Raw genomic sequence first — 22,402 nt, forward strand, 5'->3', positions numbered from 1 at the left:
TCTGGATATTGGCAGGAAATGGAAAACTCTGTAGTTTACGTTGATCCTGAGCATCCTAAAACATGCTGTTAATAATAATATGAATTGCTCAGTAAGAGAGATTTAGTCAAATTTGTGAACATTTGAGAGATACCGAAACATAGAAAAAGTTTCATATCTGAAAAATGGGAGAAAAATCAGAAGGGTTGGGTTTATATTTTTGTTCAGTCTCTGCCTTATGGTCTAATGATCTAATTAAATCAAACGGTTTAGAGCATTTACTGGCTGTCACATTGTTATGTATAGTACCAGTTTCTAAAATGTTCAATATTTCATTCTTAAATATTTAAACTTTCTACATATTTACTGTACGGTTCAATTACATTATGTTCAATTGTGTCGTTAGCTTCATAACAGCAAACACAATAACCAACCATAACTCAATAAATTGCTATAATCAATTTATATTCATTGTTGAAGTAAAACTTCAATGTGACTGACCAAATTAAATGATTAAAAAGGTTTTAGGATTAGGCTCAGTCTTAGGTAAATCACAACTTACAATCCAATTTAAATTTGATGAAATTTACAGGATCAAAAAGACGATGTCATTCATTCAACATCACATATCTTAAAATTCTACATCACATAATTTAGCCCTACTTGGATCATTTCTAAAAAATCACAAGACTCACATACAAATAAATATGAGGTATAGTTGTGTGACTTATGCTTTGGACGAATAGGGAAACCCATTGAACATGTCGGCCCTGAGCTTGGCCCACTCGGACAACCTCTGCACAGAGCCCTTCTCTCGGCTGAGGATGTGAGCCACCTTTTTGAGTTTCTCCTCGTTCCTTTCGAGGTAACGCGCACACTGTGTCTGCAGCAGGTTCAGCTTCTCCTGCCTGTTCTCATCCAAGGAGACGTCTTCACTGATGTGGGGGTTGAATCTAAAGTAGGTATCTGGAGGCAGGAAGGCATCCATCATGACGTGGACTTCTGCGAGACGAAAGCGTGAGAGGTTAGATCAAATTTGAAGTGAAAAAAAGACAAGTTTGACATTTAACGAGCCCAAAATAATAAACAAATAATAGGGCCGTTAATAATCACAACGTGTACAAACATTTACAGATTATGTTAAGAGTGAGTGGAGCGTGAAAAGTCAAAACTTCAAATGCGACGCAGTGTGAGAATGAAGCAGACAGAAGGCTCGGGGCTCAGAGTGCAGTTACACCCTGTGAAAATGTGTTTTACAGCAGATTTTAGCTTCATACTCCCAGAGGTGTAAACATCAACAACATAGATTTATACAAAGTTCCAAATTATACCAAAACATGCTGCAAGGAACTAAAAAGATGTGTAGCCTCAATGAAAACAAATAAAAGGTTGACTAGAAGACCATCAATGTCTAGTGGCAAATCAGTGTTTGAAAATCATGTCGTCTGTTTCAATATTGATGTTTTGATAAAATGTCAAGATATTGAGGTTATAATGTGGACATTCTAAATTATAAGCAGCCAGTTCTCACATACAAACGGCTACAGATGTTGAGCTTCTCTTTGGGATTTAAAGTTCATGAATGAGTGTATTGGATGGACAGCTCATGTTGTTTGGAGGAGGTCAGAGGTCAGAGGTCAGGTTCAGAGGGTTCTGGTCAGAGACATGAAGAGAGATGAGGTGGGAAACACAAATGCAGTAGGAGGAGGTGAACTTTACTGATCCTTTACCGATTGCTTTGCCTTGAATATTCCACATAATATGGCATTAAACTCTTCTATCTCTATGGAGACAACCAGGTGGCGCTACCAGGCCATATTGCATGTCAGATCTGTGGGGAAGATGTATGTATGACGTATGCTATTTGAAAGCATTAACACACCTGCCACATTTAATGAGACATTCCAGGCAAAGCCACAAAATCACAAGCAGGTGGCGGACCCTCCACTGGAAAAGTTGCATAATGTACCTTTAAATGTGACCGAGCAGTGAGTTAGGCTTGTCCTGGAACACCAAGCTGGAGGAGTCACGCTTCATGCATGTTTTGGCTACATGACACAGGTAGAATTTGATTTGGCAGTAAGGTGCTACATACGACAATGAATACGGTAATAGGAGAAACAAATCTAGAATGATAAAATAGGGGCATGCAAAATAAAATATGTGTACGACGAAAAAAGATTGGCTAAAATCCATATACTGTAAATAGCAGAAGTGTTCTTGATGTGAGAATGCCACTGTGCAGCGCAGATGTGGGTAAAGTAGACAATCCAAACGTTACTTCAAAATAATATTAAGATAAGATAAGATAAGATATTCCTTTATTGTCCCACATGGGGAAATTTCATTGGTGCAACGCAGGTAGATACAGAGGTAGATACAGAAGAACAGATCACTTATAGGAAGTCTGAAAAACACTTTCAGTAGAAGATCTCCTATAAATAAATAAAAAACTCCCATAGACAAATAAATAAATACATAAATACCATTGCATGTATTACGGTACTCGAATATAAGTGATGGTAATGGTCAAAGATATCAATTAAGTAAGAGTAACTTTAAGAGTAACTGTCTGGAAGTAACATCTGATTTATAAATTGAAGCTAATATAATTGGAGTGAGAGAGCCTTGAATAAAGCACAAAATCTGGTAATGTCTAAGAATAGAGAGAAAAGAGAGAACAAAAATCATAAAACGTTTTACTAGAGTAAGAGACTTTACTTCAATAAATATATAACTCAAATAGGGAAAAGAAGTATAGAGTCAAAAAGTTAATCCAAGAAGTAAATGTCATGTAAATGTAACAGTGTGCTGCCCGGTGGTTGAGTGTTTAAGGTGTCAAAAGTTCAAGTCCCAGCTCTCTCTTGCTGCATGCACTCCTCTTCTCTCATCCCCATTTCATGCTAAAACTGTCCTGTCTTATAAAGCCTACAGGCAGGAAAACTCCAAAGAGTACTACCCACCCGGTGCAGAGTGACACCAACCAGTGAAAAAGTAGTAAATTGGTGTTATAACAACAGAAATAAGCTATCTCACAGCATACTTGGAGCTACGTTTTAAAAAAGGAAATTTGTATATAAAATCTTTAATTAGTTCCCTGCAGACATATTATTGAAATGCAGCCGCCTTGACCTGATGTAGGGTGTTGAAAATTATGCACATAACATACAGCATCAATATTTCCAGAAATGCATCTATATTTCATCAGCCATTTACATAATATCATTTATAAAATATAAATGCCGTTTATGTATACTATATACTCTAAAAATCTATAAAAAGGTTGAATCAAAATAGAAAAATGTCTGGACATTTTTTTTGTAAAATGTAATTGTGAACCACATGTTTTTGTTTTTATTTTCTTTTGCGTAAAGCCCACTTCAAGAGACTTATCTCACCGCCAAAACAAACTAAGTTTTCTGATAGAGAAATAAAGCCAAACCAGAATGTCGCAACAGTGAAACAAGGGAACGTTTGAAGGGGGTAAATCTGTGATAGACACACTTTGCTAATCTGCTCCTGCTAAATAACAAAGCGGTTTGGAGAGCTGGGAGGGATTAATCCTAAATACAGACGGAATAGCATCTAGGTCAGACTCCACACCCCACAGCAGTGGCGCTAACGGTAACAGTGAGGGGCCTGAGCCAAATGTGAGCCCAGGAGAAGTCCCCGTGTCCAGAGATGATAAGGACATGCAACTGTCCCACAACAGAGGCACAATGGGAGACATCAGAATATAGTGGACATACAGTGAAGAAACATGTCTAGAAAGAAAATACAAGCGTTGACAAGCTTAAGGGACATTATGCCAAATGGCTTTATAAGAGCGTTTAACCATGTTATAATTATTTTCCCTTCTCATTTACACACTTGAAGTTGTATTTAGAGTTATTCATGCATGTTTGAGTAATGCTAATTACGCCGTTGCTCCAACAATTATGGTTTTCCCCTACCCCCATGCACGCAATTATTATTTTTTAACAAGGATAAACGTAGGATTCAGCAGTGTTGCGTAGTTACGTTGGCACAAATGGAAATAAATCTGCTGCTCCCTACTGTGAACTGTAGACTGCTATATAAGGATTTGGCAGAACTGCACTTTGTTGTGATGACGTTTAATCAGCGGCGCACATTTCAATCAGAAGTCAGCTGACTTGTTTCTGTTTCTGTGAAGTCATTTTAGAGTATTCCAATTGATGCCCAAAATGTAAAATAATAATCCATGGGTGTCACAGACAATAACTATATAGTAGACAAAAGTCTTTGTTAAATACTTTACAGTTTTTTTCTAATAACAGTGCATTATTCTAATATAACGATTAACTCAGATAGGACAGTTTGTTTACCAGCTTTACATGTTGTAAAAAGAAACATATGCAAAAAGCAGGTAGACAAACTAATCCATCTGACAAAAATAAACAGTTGTTAATATCCCGATAAGCTATAACTCAATGTTTTACAATCAAGAAAAGAATATTCAACCAAAAATGTGTACAATTTTAATTGCCGTGTAAATATAGATGTAGAGGAGTCTAAAGATGTATATGCATGAATAGAAAGTGTAGTCTTTCTTTGTGAAGGGTTAGTGGTTTCTAAAATGCTTGTTATGGTGAAAAAGGACTTGAAGGACTAAACCATATATTTTGAAAGAACATTAGTTTTATTCAGCCACCTAAAAACAAAGAGAAGTTGTTGCAGTGTCTTACCCTCTGTGTCCGTAGCGCTGCTGATAACATTGGTGAGTTTGGTTCTGAGGCTGGTGTAGGTGACGTTATTCTTGTTGGGATTCTCAAAGCGTCCCGTCCCGAGTGAGACCACACATTCAAGGGGCGTGTCAGGCCACAGACAATTTGACTCATGCACCGCCAGCGAAGTGGGGTTGTTAATCAGCAGACCACCGTCCTGCACAGAAAACAGAACAACATAAGAAACCCCAAATAACCTGATACGAAATAGCTGGCAAAACATTGCATGGATTTTAACGTTTAACAAATTGCAAAAAGCATGGCGAGTTAACTGTTCCTTTAGTTCTTCCCCATCATGGTTTGAGTGAGGCTGCCTTTGATATTGACAACTGCCCAAGAGTGCTTTTTCTTTGAGTCTATAGTCGTCCCAAGGTGCAGGGAGTGTAACTGGAGCGACTGGAGGGGACTGTTGAATAGACATGAGGCAGAGGGGCCGTGGGCTGAGGGCTGGCAGCGAGATCAAACACAAGGGCCTCCTCTCATTAAAGAGGCCAGATTTAGGGGAGGGATGCACGAAGGGGCCCCCCAAAATATCTAGAGATTCACTCAGTGCCTGTTTATGGGACATTTGAGCATGTGGTATTGACCGTTTCTGCTTTAGAATCATGATAATAATAAGGATGAATGGATCTTTGCCTGATAAGCTCCAAGGTTACGGAAGAAAACAGCAACAACTTTATTGTTTTTAAGCCGGCGGAGGAGGTAGGATGTAGAAGGAGGTAGAAGAGCTGAAGATAGATTCTTGTGAATAGATAGAATCGATAAGAAATGGCCGAGGTTTTAGAGAAATCCTGCACTGCACAAGTTAAGAACCGTCAGCACCACTGAGCAACATTAGCCTTCTACTATCGCAAACACAAGCCCTGCGCTGATATCCTTTGTGAATTATGAAAACATTTATTGTCACATCAGTCAGAAGATGAATATAGTTGGCAGTTAATGTGCCTCCTTAAGGTGAACTCCTTGCTGGTTGCGAAGAGCTTCCTGGAGTGCCAAAAAATGAGACACGGCGCTGTTCAGTGGTATAGGTTTATGTATCGGTACTACACTGATGAGTACAAGTCAAGCACAAGGTATAGAGCCGATAAACAACACTGATACCTGTGCATCCCCAGTCGGCGCAGCCATGCAAAAAGAAATAACAAGGTAGCCATATACAGTCTATAAGAGGGCTGCCCTGATTATTCAACTGAAAGAAGTGTGGCAAAAACAATCAAAACTACAACGTATCACCATGTATCTAACCCAAACTGAACTCAAAAGACTTTAACTACACTGTTTTTGTTCATGCAAAACATACAGGGAGGTACTAGTATGTTGCATGTGTATGAATTAAAATAATGATGCACTCCAAAATCTACAGCTAACTCACTTCATTCTATTTTTTGATGCGGTCTCATAGGAATCCTTTTAAATCAAATACTTTAAAAAATGTCAACTAATACCAACTTTGGTTGACAAAGACACCATCGACTAAATGAGTAAAGGAGTACAGCCTTAGTCTATAAGAGAAGAGAACGATCAAGGACTGTTTTTTGCAGTGACAACAACGAAAGCGAAAAACAAAAGATGATAATATATGTATGCATGGGGGTTTCTTTAAGAAGCTTTAGGACAGCAAGACAACTAGATCCCACCGGTTTCAGTCCTCGCCAGGTGTGTCACAATGATTTCACATACCTTTACTGTACATTTGGAGGAACACACAGTGTAATGGGGCCACCTACAAAAGCAGGCGCCTGGTAATTGTCAGGGGAGCAAGACAAAGAAACTGCAAAATCAATTCAAGAACCATGACAAAGGAAGTTGGATATGGAGTCATGTGTCATGACTGGTAAATGGAGACTATCTACAAAGTCAGATATTCCAGGCATTTGAGACAGAATAAATAAAAATGATAAGTTGTATTAATCATTCAAAACCTCAGCTCATTCTGACTGATGAGCTCTACAGGGACTATATACTCAGAGGGCATGGAGAGAATGAATGTAGCACAATTCACAGTTTAATACTGCCACAGACCGAAGGGAACGGCTGAGGTGGCCATTTGTCCAAATCAGGTCATTATACAGCGGCACAGACTGTCAAACCACAAAATGAATCACAGACAAAGTGTCGGTAATGAACGAGCCTGCTAAATGACTTAGGATCAAGTTGTACCCAGGCTAAAATAGATAAGCCGTTGTCATCCATATCATCCTGCAGAAAAAGTGTTCAACTGTCCAGACTGCTAGTTATGAGTGCTTTGTGTGGATCGCTGCAGGCAAGATTCTGCTGCACAGAGCGGCCAGAGCACAAATAACTGAAGCATATAACGCTAAAGGCAGTCAATGCTCTGGTACAGCTGCGGATAATTCCCAAGTAAGTCACCTGCTAAGTACATAAGTATTTAGTATACGATCAATTCAGTGTGCTCTAATAATATGTTTTACACATACTGTCATCACTCAATTCAATAGACAAGCATGGAAGTTCACAAGGCAATGCACTTCCTCAGCTCAGCCTGAATAAATGAACAAAGTATCTGAAGAAGGTTTTGTGTCAGAGCTACATTTAACCGTGCAAAAGATGAATAGACAATTAGAAGACATATGACGTACTGGTGATCTGAAGGATAGACTAAAATGAAAGAATAATTCCGCAGTCAATGAGTTCTAAAGCTCTAAACATGTCAGTAAAAGCATGTGATTTGGAGAAAAGGGCAATCGAGGCTCTTAATTGTTTTTAGTTCAGTAAATTTATATCACAAACCATTTTAAATAGTTGATAATAAAGTGTTTTTTTGGACACTCAAAGATGACTTAAATTGCATCATTCTCTTACACTTGGTGGTGCTACTTTTATAACTTATAAAGGGCATGAAGCAAGTTTTTTGGTGGGAGATTCAAAACCATTTAATAAAAAATATTTGTTATATATTGTTTGTTAATTAATCCTGCCACCAAGCGAAAACATAATATATTTAAGGTTTATTGCAATGGCATATACAAAGACAGTAATTTGACACTATGAGTTGTTCTAAAAGCTACGGAAAGTCTTGGTGTGAGGCAGTCACAGCGTTAGCTTTAAGTTTGAATTATTTAGAGGTTAATTTGCATCCATCATCTTTTCCACAGTCGTCAAGAAAAAAAAAGTGAAAAAAGACTCTGACACTGAGGATAAGCTGGAGCATTGGGATGTTTTTGGCAGATGCTGCGACTCTGCGAGTGTCTTCAAACTTGGCCCAGTGCCACATTCAGTCACAATGAAATGCAGAGTCCAGAGCATATTTGAATGTCAAGCCAGAGACGCAGCAACAGGGACAAGATGGAAATAAGTTGTGCAAAACTAAAAGGGGCTGAAGCTGTCTGTCAAACACGCAGCACGACGCCAGGCAAAGGTCACTCAGATTTGCGGGGGATTTGAGTTGTAATGCTGCTCCAACTTACTGGCTCTACAGTGTAAAAGAGGCCATATGTTAAACAGAAGATAACCACCATCACACAGCAACACGAAGTCCAAGTGATTACTGCATACAGTGACCAGAACGCCATCACCACTTCTGTAATAGTGGTGGTGGTTATCATAATTTGCTAAATATAAAACGCTACACGAAGTGACATTGCATCCATTCTAAAAGATACAATAATTTAAGCTACAGTTGTTAAGTCAAATCTGCACAGGCCTTCACTCCCCTTTCATTAACTGTAGAATGCATGGTTGTCAGAAAAAAGATACACAGATTCTAGTCAATTATGATACTAGTATTAAATCATATTAAATAAATGATACTGAATAAATTATATTTTTAGTGGTGAAAATTATAGTCTATTGTTGAGAGTGTTTTAATCATCATTGTGGTATCAAAATCTGTATGTTGCTTTTAGAATAGTATTTGAATGTGATCCTATGTACAGTAATATCTGTTTCATTTGTTCATGGTATTTTTTCAATATACATTTAATCTGCATTTCCATTATTTACATCAACTGGTTCAGGCACTACATGCTATAATCTGGCACCATCATATTTCCTATGACTTGTGTATTGGACAATATATTGTTGTGCACTGTCACAGTACAAATAAATGCATAATAAAAGCATATCATACCATACTGAGCCTTTTCCTTGGTATAGAAATAGTTTGAAAATTTCAGAATTGTGAAACGAGTGGTAAACCTCTGTTCCTTACTTGGGACAACTTTTGATAGACAAGAAAACCCAACAAGAATGTGTGCCATCGCAATTTGACCCAGAAGTCAGAAAATGTATTTGTCAGTGACCATAATCTATAGTCTAATAAAACACATCTGAATAGACAGTGTTCTTGGTAAATGGTGAATTGTTGCAGTAATTGTTGTGAAGCTAGTCTATTCTCCTGAGGATTAGACCTTTTCTAGTCTAGCCTTTACCCTTCAGGGTCTAGTGCTGAATCACAAACTACACTACACTTTCCTGTGGCTAGAATAAAACATATTTTCATCCAATTAAGAGTTTTTACACTTCAGGGAGTACATTTCAACAGCCAATTAAACCAAAATACAGAAACCACATCCAAAATAAACTGCTGAGCTGATAAATGACAGAAAAAACACAATAGTTTTCAAATAAAGGCAATATTGTGTTTCAAACGTCTCATTGTTGTCATTAACTTAGAGGGTTTATCTATATTGTAGCCGTGTTTAGGGGAGTGTTGATTTGAATAAGAAAGAGCTACTATCGTCAGAATCACTAAAAGTCATTTCACGCGCCAGTGTATGTCAGCTCCCATTAGCAAGGACAGCAAACTTCATCATCTCCATGCAGCTCATGCCCCTGGCTACTCGCTCCAATATGGATGCTAAGTCGAGTCTTGTGAAATGATCATTAAGTCCGATGTGGCCCTAAACACATACTGTATCAGTAGCATTTAGCATTAGCAGTTCAATTTTAACATTGACTGTAGGTTGTTGTGGCATTGTTTAAAAGTTCTGCCATTGGGTATCATGAGTGCTTGTCGATGAGGCTCTCATCTCTCAAATTATAAATAAGGGAAAGCACTGTATAAGTCAAAGTCAGGCTATTGCTGTCACAATGATTCAATATTTGCGTGCCATTTTTAATAGATGAAGATCACAAATTGTCTCTGTCTTTAATACAGAAAATAATAATCATTGTATAAAGGCACTTATTCCATTGTATGTTCTGTCACACAACTGGGGTAAATTCTTAAATACTATAAAATGGCTAATTGGTAATACATTACAAGCTAGAAATATAAGATTTAGGCCTGTCACGATGATTATCTTGACTTTCTGGGGCTCAATGTAAGGTATGTACAAATAAGTAACTTTGGCTTTGTATTTGTTGCAGCTCAAGATATTGTGCATTTAGAAAATAGGTTCACGATTATGAAAAAAGGTTAATGTGTAGTTTCAATCTTATGTCGATGTAACAATATATTGTACTTCACTCGTTATTGTGACAGGCCTATTCAGACCAAATGCAAAAAAAACAGAATGTATAGTTGCAATTGACTGGTTCAAGGTGAAAGACTACAACAATTCTCTATATTCAAATTGGCACATCTTAAAACATCGTCAGCATATCTTACTGCATTAGATGACCTAAAAGACAGGTTTTGGTGAACTCACAATTCATTCCCAAATCTCAAGATAACTCACTCCATGGCTTCTCCGGTCTGTTGTTGTGAATATACATATTTTAAAATCCCCCCATAAGAAAAAAAAGACCTATGCATCCAATGTTGTAGTAAATAGTTGGCATATGTAGAGGTTGTTGTCACAGAAGTGCAGCTACAACTGTGTCAGTTCGAGCAGATGTGGAGTACAAAGCGAATAAATAATGCTTTATAAAGTGTCTTGAAAAGCTGAAGCCTAAAATGGTGGTAACTAGCAAGCATATTTCCATTAATTAAACCAATTGGGATGACAGCAACCAGTCAACATAAAGGCTAGTACTGTCAGCAACAACCTATAGGTCGTCTGGTCAAGGTTAAAGGTTGTCATGGTATGTTTTCACCATTAGAACGACCAGTTTTCTTCACTTTATACAGCCCCAAAGGTCACATTGAAGTTCAGGCTGTCAATAGAAGTGGGACCCATCTGTGCGACTGCAGCATTCGCCTCTGGGGCAGGTAGCAAATGAAGATCTACAGCACACAGTTGGCCGTTCCCACGCATTTTTATGACTACATGACCACAAGTGTTCAGCGGTATTGAGTCAATGAATCACCCCAGCTGGCTGACTACCGAAAATTATACTGTGACAATTCAATCTAGTGTTATAAACTGACTCAAATTCTCTGATTCATATTTACTCTTACTATTTAAGCTACAATGTAAATATTTGACAAAAATCATAATTTTGCTGTCTATACAAAACCAAGGGCCAATTTAAAACAATTTTCCTTTTGTGCGTGAGATATAAGTGACTAGACGCCCACATGCATATCAATACAGCATGATTTATTCAGAGGGGTTTCAGCCAGAGCCCGCTGCAGTGAGAAGCCTGCTAATTTGCAGTGTGCGCTCTGGGAAGACAAGGGGGTTAAGGGAAAGGCAGAAAGTCAGGCTCTTAAACAGTGCTCGGTCAGTAAGTGGACACAGGCCTAATCCCAAACGAGAACGTCGCCACAGACCAATCACATAAGATCATGGAGAAAACGGAGCCATGGTAACAATGGGAGTCCGCAGTTGAGTGATTAGAATCCAGGGACAAAAAAAAAAACAGTGGCAGTGAGGAAAGGGGCAGCCGGGGCTAAAGGGTACGCTACATCCTCCATCAGTCCCAAGGCCGAGCTCTGAGGGCTGGACACAAGAGGAGGAAGGAGAGAGGAGGAAGCTGCTAAAAGCTCAGGTTGTGTCCATCTGCCCTTTTCATAACAATCCATGAAGAGCAATTACGCAAAGTGGAAAAATAATAAGAAGGCCGCAGTTTGAGATCTTGACATCAAAATAGGAAAAAGTTATGCAAATTACAGAAATAAATACACATTGACAAAAAGACAATTTCCTTGCGATTTAAAATGGGAAAATGCAAAGTAAAAAATTGCCACATTGTATTGTATACTGTACTTTAGGGAAGGACATGTACTGTATACTGTAATTTAGGGAAGGACAATTTATCAGTTCCATTACAGATATTGGCAGAGATATTTTGTGGGCAGTGCCGCAGACTGTGTGTCCATGTGTCATTCCCAGTATGTCCTCAGTGCTTCAGATTTGTCTTTTTGAACAGACTATGGAGTAAAATAAAAACAGAAGGGCAATTTATTTATTTAAGGATAGCCCCTTGAGATGGGTCATCTCTTCGAGGGGGGCATAACAGAAATTATTTTATATCCCAGATAAATACATTGTTATTACCGTACTTTAATTTTAGTTAATTTGTGATTTTACTTCAACTACAAGTTTAGATTTATAGACCTTGCTATAGATTTAAAAATTTAAATATCAAAAAATCCATATTGGTCCATCCCTATTTGATATTTAACCATGTCCAAAATGTGATGCAGGTCAAATAATCTGAGCAGATAATTAAAAATTATAAGAACAAAACTGACACAGGACAGTCAGCACTGCCTTGACGAATCCATAGTCATGTACGCAAGTCCAAATGTTAAATCTATATTATATTGAAGTGGTGTCAAAGTAACTCACCAAAGAGTTGGCTCAGCTCACTCTACAGCAGCCCCAGGTGCATAATAAAAGATGAGTAGCACAAAATTCACTAGTGAATCCAAAAAGCCAAATGGCTTATTTTAGGGGATCAGTGGTTAGAGCATAAATATTGGTTAAAGATAAAAAGTGGCCCTCATAAACTTTCTATTACATGCTAAAAGTTTCCATGTGTATTTAGGCCATCTGAACTACTCAACTACTGAAGAAAAGTTCACTAAAAATGAACACCACTTGGTCACACATCATTTATCTTCATTTCAGAAGTGAATTTGATTTGCCTGGAAATAATAGAGTTGTATTAAGCCACACAATCTGAGGTGATCAGGACCTCAGACCTCACACTGGGCAGGACTGACAGATGGATCTTGTGTCTTTTATCAAACACGGGCAGAGACAGTTACAAAGCATTCCCTCACATTCCTTACCATCGATTCGGGAGATGCCATAGCTACCGGATCAAAAACCTGGGCCTCCACAGTTAAACATCGGACCACTTCACAGGTTAAGATCGATTTGGACACAAAGGGATTGCAAGAAAATGAATCCAATTATAATCATTGTGCAAAAAGTATTCAATTTAATACTCAAAAAGTATTAAATTGGTCATATCATCCAATTTATTTACCCTTAACACATTTCTGGTCTAGTCTAACAAATAACACACACAACATCAGACCACAATCCTGAAATTGTGTTCGAAAATGGTGGCATTTGCTCAGTGCATAGTGCAACGGCTTTCTAGCACTCACCGGTACAAAAGGCGGATTGTCTGAAACTTGAATTAAGTGGAAAATTCAGTGGGCGTCGGTGGAAAAAAAGAGAAATGACTCGCTCTCAAGGGAATCCTGACATCATGCAAACAGCATGTTATACTCGCGACCTGTGGAGTGCTGTGATGCCCAGTAAATAATTACCTCGGGCTGGGTGGCATTTTGGGTCAGCCACATAAAAGAGTCACGATCAAAAAGGGTATTTGATATTAAACAATATAGTCAGAATTCTATTGTATTCTGTCCATGTAAATATTTGGACTTCTTTGGCTTTTCATGTCAAAACAATATGTTCTGGGGGAATAAAAACCAGACTGACGTCATTACCTGGCAGCTGAAGTGAAACAGGTTATTGCTTCTTCTTCAAACCTATTGATGATAGATTGAGGTGAATAGATCAAAAGAACACCTGAAAACGCAATACAATAATTGTGGAGAGTCACTCATCCATTAATTTATCAAAAGGAGTTTCTTCAGTGAAAGGGTGGGCATGAACTTACATTTATTTTTTATTCAATTCACCTTTATTCCGGACACAAGATATATATATAGATATAGATATAGATATAGATATAATAGAAGAATAAACAATTATGTTTTAAAACGAGAGCCATACTCACATCTTCCACTGGTGGCGTATTGCACTGAATCTTACATTAGTGAGTGCACAGGATTTATGTTTCCGTCTTATTCAGGTTACACATAAAAATTGTACATTTGAGTTCTTAATACAGCTTGTAAAGATTTCACACGAGCAGTGACAAACATTGCTGTTGCACTTACTATTCCATTGTCAGTGTTGTGCCTGAACATAATTTTGGTGAACGTGAACTGAACGAACGGTATTACTGCTGAAGAACGATAATGTGAACGCGTTCCTTCTGGTGTCTGTGAACGGCACGTTCGTTCTTTTTAATTTCGTTCAATAATGTGTCAGATTTCTAGATACTTCTAGGCGAAAAAGACACCGTTATGTTGCCCAACAAGAGCCTAGCAAGTGTGAGAGCTCCGAAGTTGTAGAAGCCGACAGCGCAGACAGAGCTTTTGCATGTTGCACCACACTGCGAATGCGCATCAAAACAAAAAGCAGCATGGACGCGACAGCAACAGAGCAGCAAGAGTCGCCCTACGACCAGTTACGTGAGTTTTATGATAGGCCGTGGCTGCAGAGCCGCGGCACGGTCAAATGGCCCAGCAGTTTCAGGAACCGCGGCACTGCCATATAGCCTCATGGCTAACCCCAACCTTAACCTTAACCCTAACCCTAACCTTAACCCGGCGCGGTCTAAAACGGCGCAGTCAAATAGCGCAGCAGTTTCAGGAGCCGCGGCACAAAATAACATGGCAGTTTCGGCCGCGCGCCGCGGCTCTGTAGACACTCCCTTTATGATAAGGTCGGTGAGGATGGAACAATCTGCATTTCTGTGTAAACTTTGCCTCTATCTGGGGAAGTCTGTCCCTTCAATGTGAATGTAAATCCTGGTTGTGTAAGGATTCAAAATTGGATATGAAGATGAAATCTGACACATAGTTTCAGCATTAAACTAATACAATAATTGCTGCCTGTGGTTGTATTTGGGCTGTGGAAATAATTTAGAAACATTATAGCATAATATTGAAAAAAATAACTGAACTAGTTCATTTTTTGGAGCTGTGAACTTAGTTAAAAATTTCGAATTATGAACTATGAACTGAACTAGTTCATTTTAAAATGTGTGAACTATGAACTGAACTAGTTCATGTAGAAAGTGAACTTTCCCAAAACTGTCCATTGTGGTCTCAAGAGCACTATGTGATTAAATGTTTTTATCTTTTCTACAAACTTTTCACGTAATGTTCTTAAAATGTTCTGATAATATTAGTTTTTTTTAACATCTCACAAATATTTTTGTCTTCCTTCTTTTTTAATGTTGTTAAATTGATCAGATTTGTTTTTAAATGCGCACACAAAACATGAGCAGAAATAAATTTTAAAGTAGTAGGACTCGATATCGGTCTTCAGTTTATTCTTCTTCCACATTAAATTACATTTAAATATGTCGGTCACATTACTGCATTTAACACATATTACGCATCTAATGCGGCCTCATCTTCTCACAGTATGAGGCTTCCTGCCGTTAGCTACTGCCATGGCTACTGCGCACAGTTAGCATAGCACTTCCATGTCTGTCTTGTGTTTTTATAATTAGGCAGATGTAGCAGCAGTTCGCATAAGAAGATAAAATTAATTTATTCATCTCAGAGTCAGAAAAGACAGCGAGCTGCAGAAATCTGGCCCTCCACAGGGGTTTCATCAGCCAGTCTGTTTCATTCAGTCCCCCTTCACTTTTCTCTCACCTACACATCTCCCAATTAAGAAAACGGGTAACGAGTCGGTGCGGTGTAGTTCCTTTGATGCAAACACGTGCTCAGTGATGCGTTTTAGAGACATCTGTGCAGTGAATGTCAATCCAAGGAGCTACTGACAAAATGTGATGGGTCAATGACAAAAACTGAACACTCAACTGTAATGATTTATTGGCCTCGTTTCTCTATTATTCATTGCTCATCTGACAACCATTTTTAATCAAGCTCAACATTTCAGACTTCAATTATTGTTTTGAACCAATCTGTTTTTTGAGGTGTGCAGATTGTGTTATTAACGTGCCGGTCAGAGACTGGAGACACGTATAGTGAAGATGCATTTAAAAGTGCATCACCGCCAAGGAGCTCTCAATGTCAGAATAAAACCACCTGAAAATGAACACTGACAGGAAGGAAGTGTCTGTTCTGTTTGCCAGAACTTTTCTCATTAAGTCCACAAAATCCTTGAAACTTCAGGCCTCCTATACAAACTGGAAAGATCCAACTGTTCTACAGCTAAATTATTTATTACTGAGTTAAGAGTACAAAAATTTTAAACAAAGCTAACTTTCAGACACAATTCAACATTTACTCATGTGACGATGTAACAATACAAGTGAAGTGCTGTTCATTAAACTGCTTTTTCTAAACCACTAAGAAAATTGAACAAGTGCTAGAAATGTTCAGCACTGCCAATGATTGATCTCTAACTAGCATTTGAAGATATTATGATCCTATTGTTAAGTCACACCAAAATCCTTAGACTTGGGAATGTTTTCAAATATTTTGGACAAACGTTCACCGTCTCCTTCTTAAGATGCTGATCTTAATTAAAAGGAGACATAATGTAAAATGTATTTTCATGGGCTTTTAACCATGTTATTACTGTGTTGTCGAATCATTAACTTTCTCAAAAGTTGTAATTTGTCTGTGAGTAATCATTCACTGTCTTGCATTTGAGGCTTGAGTGCTCATCATTTGATTTTTCGAAAATGTCACATGGCTATTTTTCAAAAATAAAAATAAGTGAATTAATACCAGCAAAAGCAATTGTGCAGTTTAAAACAATGGTCTTGTTTCGACTAAAAATCCTTTTTGCAGTTGCAGTGTCCAAGTAACAAAATGTCAAATCAATACCAACATCAAAAGGTACAGTTAAATACTAAATATCCAAAAAGCATGTTATAGTTAAGTAATGTAGCAACTGAACTGAACAGTTAAAGCTAAGCCAATCTTTTTTCAATCTTTTATAAAGAAAGGCGAGTCGGCCTCATCTTGTTTATCAGCTGACTTGACTGACCTGGTGGAGATCCTGGCCCAGAGTGAACTCCTGGAAATAGCCTGGGGCGGCTGATGTGGCGCGGATGGCCTGCCACACCCGGTGATGACAGCCTCCCAGGTAATGAGAACGCACCCCGGGCAGCAGGTTGTAGTTCCTGAACACATAGGCCTTCAGGGGAATGCCCCTGTTCACGATGGTGCTCACGGCTGACACCTACAGGCAATAACAGAAGGTAATCAATGGATATCAATTCAATTTGTGGCCCTTGCTTAGAAGATATTGGGAAGATATTGGAGAGATATTGGGATTCTCCTTTTAGCCATTTCAGCAGCTATAAATACATGTTTTTTTAATAGAACGCATCACAAATATATGTTACTCTTTTGTAATACACCTAAATACTGTACAAGAGCCATGCAAAGACCTTCTAAAGATCTTCTAAATTCTACATTTCAGAGCAGCAGAGCGCTGACTGAGATGGATAAAAGTATTAGAGATGTGACTTCCTCGTAAATTAACTGAACATCCACAGCAAGAAACAGCACGGGAGAGCAGAGAGTCAGCCCATCTTTGAACACTCACCTTGGGGCATAGGGGGTTTCTCGCCGTCTCCACCAGGATATTAGAGCCCATTTTCTCTCTGCAGAGGCCAAATGGATGTCATGTCATTTTCCGCTTTTGTGCTTTCACTTTGTACATTTAACCTTTTGCATATTAGTAATGAAAGAGAAAGGCTATAATATACAGTAGTGTGCATGTGAGTGTGTGATGTAAAAAAACACAACACTGTAAAATAAGGTTTGATTTTTGTTATAACATTAAAACATGATCAATTCTACTCTTCCTTGAGTGGTGCAAGCGTACCGAACAACAACAAAATAATTTATCACTGGTCACTGTTGTCAAACTTACTTGAGCAAATTCTCCCAGGCCTCGCTGTCATAGAAAGCGTGGTTCCATCCCATCTTCATCGTGCCAACAATGACATTCTGTTTAAAAACGTCCGAGCCCAGCTTTCGATAAAGGCTATCACATTCACTTAGAGGAACTTGGAAAATACCTAATAAATATCCAAGAACGGCACCTGCAGAAATGGGTAAATTGCATAACTTACTACAAAATAATAATTGTTAGAACGTCTTAGAGAAGCAAAAATAAGTCATTTCAATTCAATGTATCCACTAATAATGTAAACTTAAACGTTAGGCTTAGCCCAAGTGCTTTTTTGTTATATAATCTTATTGTGTCAGCTTTACTTAATTATTCAGAAAGTATGGTTTCATTAAGTTAGTCACACACTAGAATGGTGATCTGTTTGACAGTGTTAATTAATGTGAATTAAGGATTTCCCTGTTCTTGTGTCATGGTTGTGGTGTTTTATGATTGCCCCTCACATTATTTGTAAATTCATATTGTGACATTCCTAGTTTTAGTATTTGTTTATTTAACACTGCCATCTTGTGGTAGTTCAAACTATATCCAGTGGCTTGGATTGAACAGTGCTCCATGAGATGTTCAAAGCTTGGGATCCTTGTTTAACTCTTCTCTTTCATGTCTTAAACTGTTTTGTGATTTTTGTCATGTCTTTGTGATTTTAATACATTACTTTCCTGTTCTGTGAAGCACTTTGAATTGAAATGTATATGAATTATGCTCTACAAATAACCTTGCCTTGCCTATAACTTCACACTGCTTAAAACTTCTCCACAACTTCAGCCCTGACCTGGTGTGTTCCTTGGACTTCATGATGCCGTTTGTGCCCCAACCTTCTCTTTTCAGGGAAACTAGGCAGAATACTTACATACTGCACTTTTCAGGTTTTTTAAATATGGAAATCACCTATAATTTTCCTTCCACTTTGTGCGGCCCTTTTAAACAAAATACCAATATAATTTATTTACGTTTATTGTTGTGATGTGACCAAAGGTGGAAAACTTTTTACAGCCACAATAAATAAATGTACTTATTTTTAATTCAGTACATTCATGACATCAAAATCCATTATTAATGGTCCACACCTGACAATGTTATATACTACAGAATATTTAATTATGGACACTGTGCTACATGATTAAATTGTCCAAATTGATATACTGCACACTAAAAACGGTATGAAATATAGAACAACATACCTGTACTGACACCACATATGTAGTCAAAGAGTTTGTGAACGGGTTTGCCAGTCAGAGCTTCCAGTTTGAACAAAGTTTGCAGGGCAACTAGTCCTCTGAAATCAAACAAAATATGTTTTTGTCAGACAACAGCAAAACCTAAAAATAACTAAACAGAAAATATAAGAACACAGAGTTAGGAGTGGAAAAAGGACCTTAAACCTCCTCCATCAATAGACAGGATCCTTATTCCACGGCCTTTAACAGCTTTATGGTATCCCATTAGAGCCAAGGCTGCACGAACAGCAGAGCGTAGGCCGGGGTCACTGGCCTGTTTCAGTCGAAGCAGACAAGGGATCACCTTCTCCTGGAATAAAACACACACAAAATGTGCCCAATTAACGGTATATACATTTTGCAAGGTAATAGTTGCAAACTATCACAAACAATATCATGCGATTTTAGAATCAGAATCAGAAAAAAGGTTTGCTGCTATTGTCAGTGACCAAAAATTCACAAACTAGGAACTTGCTTCAGCGATAAGATACAATATTTACCACTTCATAGCACATAGTTTCATTGGAAGAGCAGTAAGTGAGAAATGTGTAGGATGTGTACAGTATAATCAGTGTCAATGGTATTTCACAACATGTACCACACATGTGACTATGTGGCCTCTGTTTAAAATAGAAGCAGGCTGAATAAGGCTTTCACACCACCTCAGATAAGGTAGAAACATAAATAAATGTTATGCAGACACCAGACAGCCTGTATTGTTGTGTCTGACTTTGACACAGAACAGACGGTGGCCTTTAGCTCCAGAGATATGTCGGCTGACAAAACTGCCATTAAATGTGCATGTGATATACTGAACATTCTGATACTCCTTGTGATTCTAAAACGTTGTGATATAATCTGTCATTGCACCAATGACATATTGTGCACAGTAGGTACATTACTAACAAAGCCGCTGAAAACATTGCAAACCCTATTGGCAAGCTCACCTTGATCGCGACCCCACGAGTCTCTGGAAACTGAAGGAGGTGATAGCTGAGGTCTTCTACTCTGCTGATATACACTCTCACATCTGAAGCTCTATGGAGGGCCTGCACCAGAGCTCGGGTCCGATTATCAACACTCACCCTGGCTATGATCTAACATTCAGGAAAAAGAGGGGACATTAAAGTAAAACATGTTCTAGGGACTCGTGCAATACAGAGAGTCACAAAGGATAATGTTTATTATGTTCATGTCCGCACATAAAAGGCTGTGTCCATACAGTATTATCTTCAGCTTTATGTAGGCTGTGTTTATAAACCATAAACACTTACAGGTCTCCGAGCTATGTGGTCCCAGAAGCGGGAACATAGCGGCGGGCTATTTTAAAAATCAGATTCCTAGAAGGCAATACTATTACATGTACAGAGTATCAAAGGTTCTGATGAGCGTGTGGACAGCAGCCAGCTTCATATTCAGAATGACAGGTGTCCGAGGAGGATAATGTTTCTCTCCATTATAGACACGGTTTATGGAATATGGATAATCAGAACAATATTAGTATAAAACAAAATATATATGCCACAAACCTTTTCTCTTTGGAGCAGAAGTCTCTTGGCTTTCTCATCTTCTGCTTTCTGCTCTTGACTTATTATTTTAGCATCAACTTGTTTAGCCGGTGTCACATCAGGAGTCTGCTCTTCCACTGGGCTTTTGGATTCTGCAGTCCTAAACCGAGGGACCAAAGGGGCTATGTAGCTACCAACAAAGGCCTGCACAGTCGGAGCCGAGTAGGATAAATAATGCCCAATGCTCTTTTTGGATGGGGTCACATCTGTTTTATCAACAACTGATATGGCGTTATTGTTTAGTTTACTATCATGATCTGTCTTTTTGTCTTTGTGTTTTGTCTTGCTGCCAAAGTATGAGTTGATGTGGTGAGCCAAGCTGTTGTACGTTTCATCCAGGCTGACTGAAAATGTACTTGCATGGAAAAGTGGGGTTGATTGACTCTCGGTTGCGCTTTTGATTTGAGTATCAGTCGTGGAAGATATTGTTTCTTCATGTTTTTTAGCAGAACCATTTTGAGCAGTGGCGACGACACGTTTTAATTTTGGGAGCTCCCTGGGATTTTGCACTTTTGTCGTTTTGGCAATTTGTGTAGAGATGGTAGATTGTGTAGGAGTGGTGTTTTTTTCAGATGTAGCAGCCGACACAGAGGTAGTAGAGGACTTTCTTACAGGTTTAACTGTGCTCTCTCCAGTTGTACAAGAAGCTTCTTTTGGACTGCCCACTTGTGGCTCTTTAATTTGCTCAATAATTGGCCCAGATTCCACAATTTCAGCATTGCTCTTGCCATTTTTAGTTGCTTTCGGTTTTAGCCTGGCAATTTTAGAGAGTATTTCTGTATGAGTCACACTGACAGCTTTAGAAACTGTTCCTAGAGTATTCTTGACTCTTGACATGTTGAAACCAGTGAACCAACGTGAAATAGAAGAATTAAAATGCAAATTACTCGTGTAGAGTAGTGTCCGTTCAGTCTGGGTAACTCCAAAAATCCATTCTTTTTGAGTCTTGACTCTTGAATGATGGTAGATCCGTCTTCGGCTGAGAAAGGCAAATTTGCAGCTGCCAGAATGTTGCACATAGACCCTGCAGTGAGAAGTACCAGAGAGAGATGATGGCCCAGACGGATAAGCATGAAGATGACGCCACAACACAAAACCTCTACTTAAAGACGCCAGCCTACGAATCATTCTTTCAGATGGTGGTGCCGTTTATCCCATCCAAACCATTATAAAGCTGACCGGTTAACCAAGCCTGATGATAAAAAAAATAAAGACAAACATTGAAGAATGAACAAGATAAATGAAAACAACAACAATAAATAACGTTAAAAACGTAAGTCGTCTGAATATAAAGTCTGTTATGCCACATTACGGTGACTAACGGGCCAACTCAAGATCCAAACCGTTTTTTCTCTTTTTCTGTCAAAGACTAGAGCCTTCTGCATATGATTCTATAGTTATAGTATCTTCTAGCTTTGACGTTAGCTCAGCCAGCACCGAGAAGCTAACCCTATACGCTAAGGGTCTTAGAACAAGAACAGAGAACAAACATACCTTTTATTGAACTCGCATCTTCTTAGAAGGAGTACCTAATCCCTCGGGTTATTCGTTCTTTCACTTGATGTGTGATGGCAAAAGTAGGCTCAGTGTCACTTGACCTGACTTGATTTCCAAAATAACGTGACGACGTCAGGCGTGAGGTAGAAGAAAAACAAGCATCACGTGTCTTTTGTGTGTACTGTGATTGGCTGTTGGGTGCGTGCCTCTCGAGGGTGAATGTTCATTGGTTGAAGATATTCCCACCATTGAAGCCTGAAGAATTAAGACTAGATGTACAACTACAGTAGGTGGCGGTAATGTGCCACTTGGATACCAGCAGCCATAAAACACCAAAGGAGAAGAAGAAGAAGAAGAAGAAGAAGAAGAAGAAGAAGAAGAAGAAGAAG

At 38.6% G+C, this 22,402-nt stretch overlaps 1 protein-coding gene across 2 annotated transcripts; it reads right to left on the reverse strand.

Annotated features, from left to right (window-relative positions):
• Nucleotides 1-440: 440 nt before the first annotated feature.
• On the reverse strand, nt 441-22,065 carry LOC140349506 (calcium-independent phospholipase A2-gamma-like). Of its 2 annotated transcripts, XM_072435865.1 has the most exons (10): nt 22,011-22,065; nt 20,478-21,540; nt 19,896-20,045; nt 19,107-19,258; nt 18,913-19,007; nt 17,693-17,864; nt 17,363-17,420; nt 16,799-16,993; nt 4,686-4,881; nt 441-981 (listed from the first exon to the last, which is right to left on the reverse strand). In XM_072435865.1, exons 2-10 carry the CDS (start codon nt 21,351-21,353, stop codon nt 707-709), a joined length of 2,169 nt encoding a protein of 722 aa, XP_072291966.1. In that variant the 5' UTR covers nt 21,354-21,540; nt 22,011-22,065; the 3' UTR covers nt 441-706. The 2 variants fall into 2 exon arrangements, with proteins under 2 accessions (XP_072291966.1, XP_072291964.1); XM_072435863.1 differs by lacking the exon at nt 22,011-22,065 and having other exon boundaries at nt 20,478-21,695.
• Between the last annotated feature and the right edge of the window lie 337 nt (nt 22,066-22,402).

The sequence above is a fragment of the Eucyclogobius newberryi genome, unplaced genomic scaffold (assembly GCF_026437365.1).
Source record: "Eucyclogobius newberryi isolate DKJ021-1_F unplaced genomic scaffold, fEucNew1.0.hap1 SCAF_7, whole genome shotgun sequence".
NCBI lineage: Eukaryota > Metazoa > Chordata > Actinopteri > Gobiiformes > Gobiidae > Eucyclogobius > Eucyclogobius newberryi.

Excerpts from the sequence above, each read along its gene's own strand:
- LOC140349506 (XM_072435863.1), bottom strand. The coding sequence starts at position 21,644 with ATGATTCGTAGGCTGGCGTCTTTAAGTAGAGGTTTTGTGTTGTGGCGT. Across the intron at positions 20,046-20,477 it reads TTCTGCTCCAAAGAGAAAAG|ATCATAGCCAGGGTGAGTGT; the intron begins GTTTGTGGCATA and ends CCTGAATGTTAG. Across the intron at positions 16,994-17,362 it reads GAAACCCCCTATGCCCCAAG|GTGTCAGCCGTGAGCACCAT; the intron begins GTGAGTGTTCAA and ends TATTGCCTGTAG.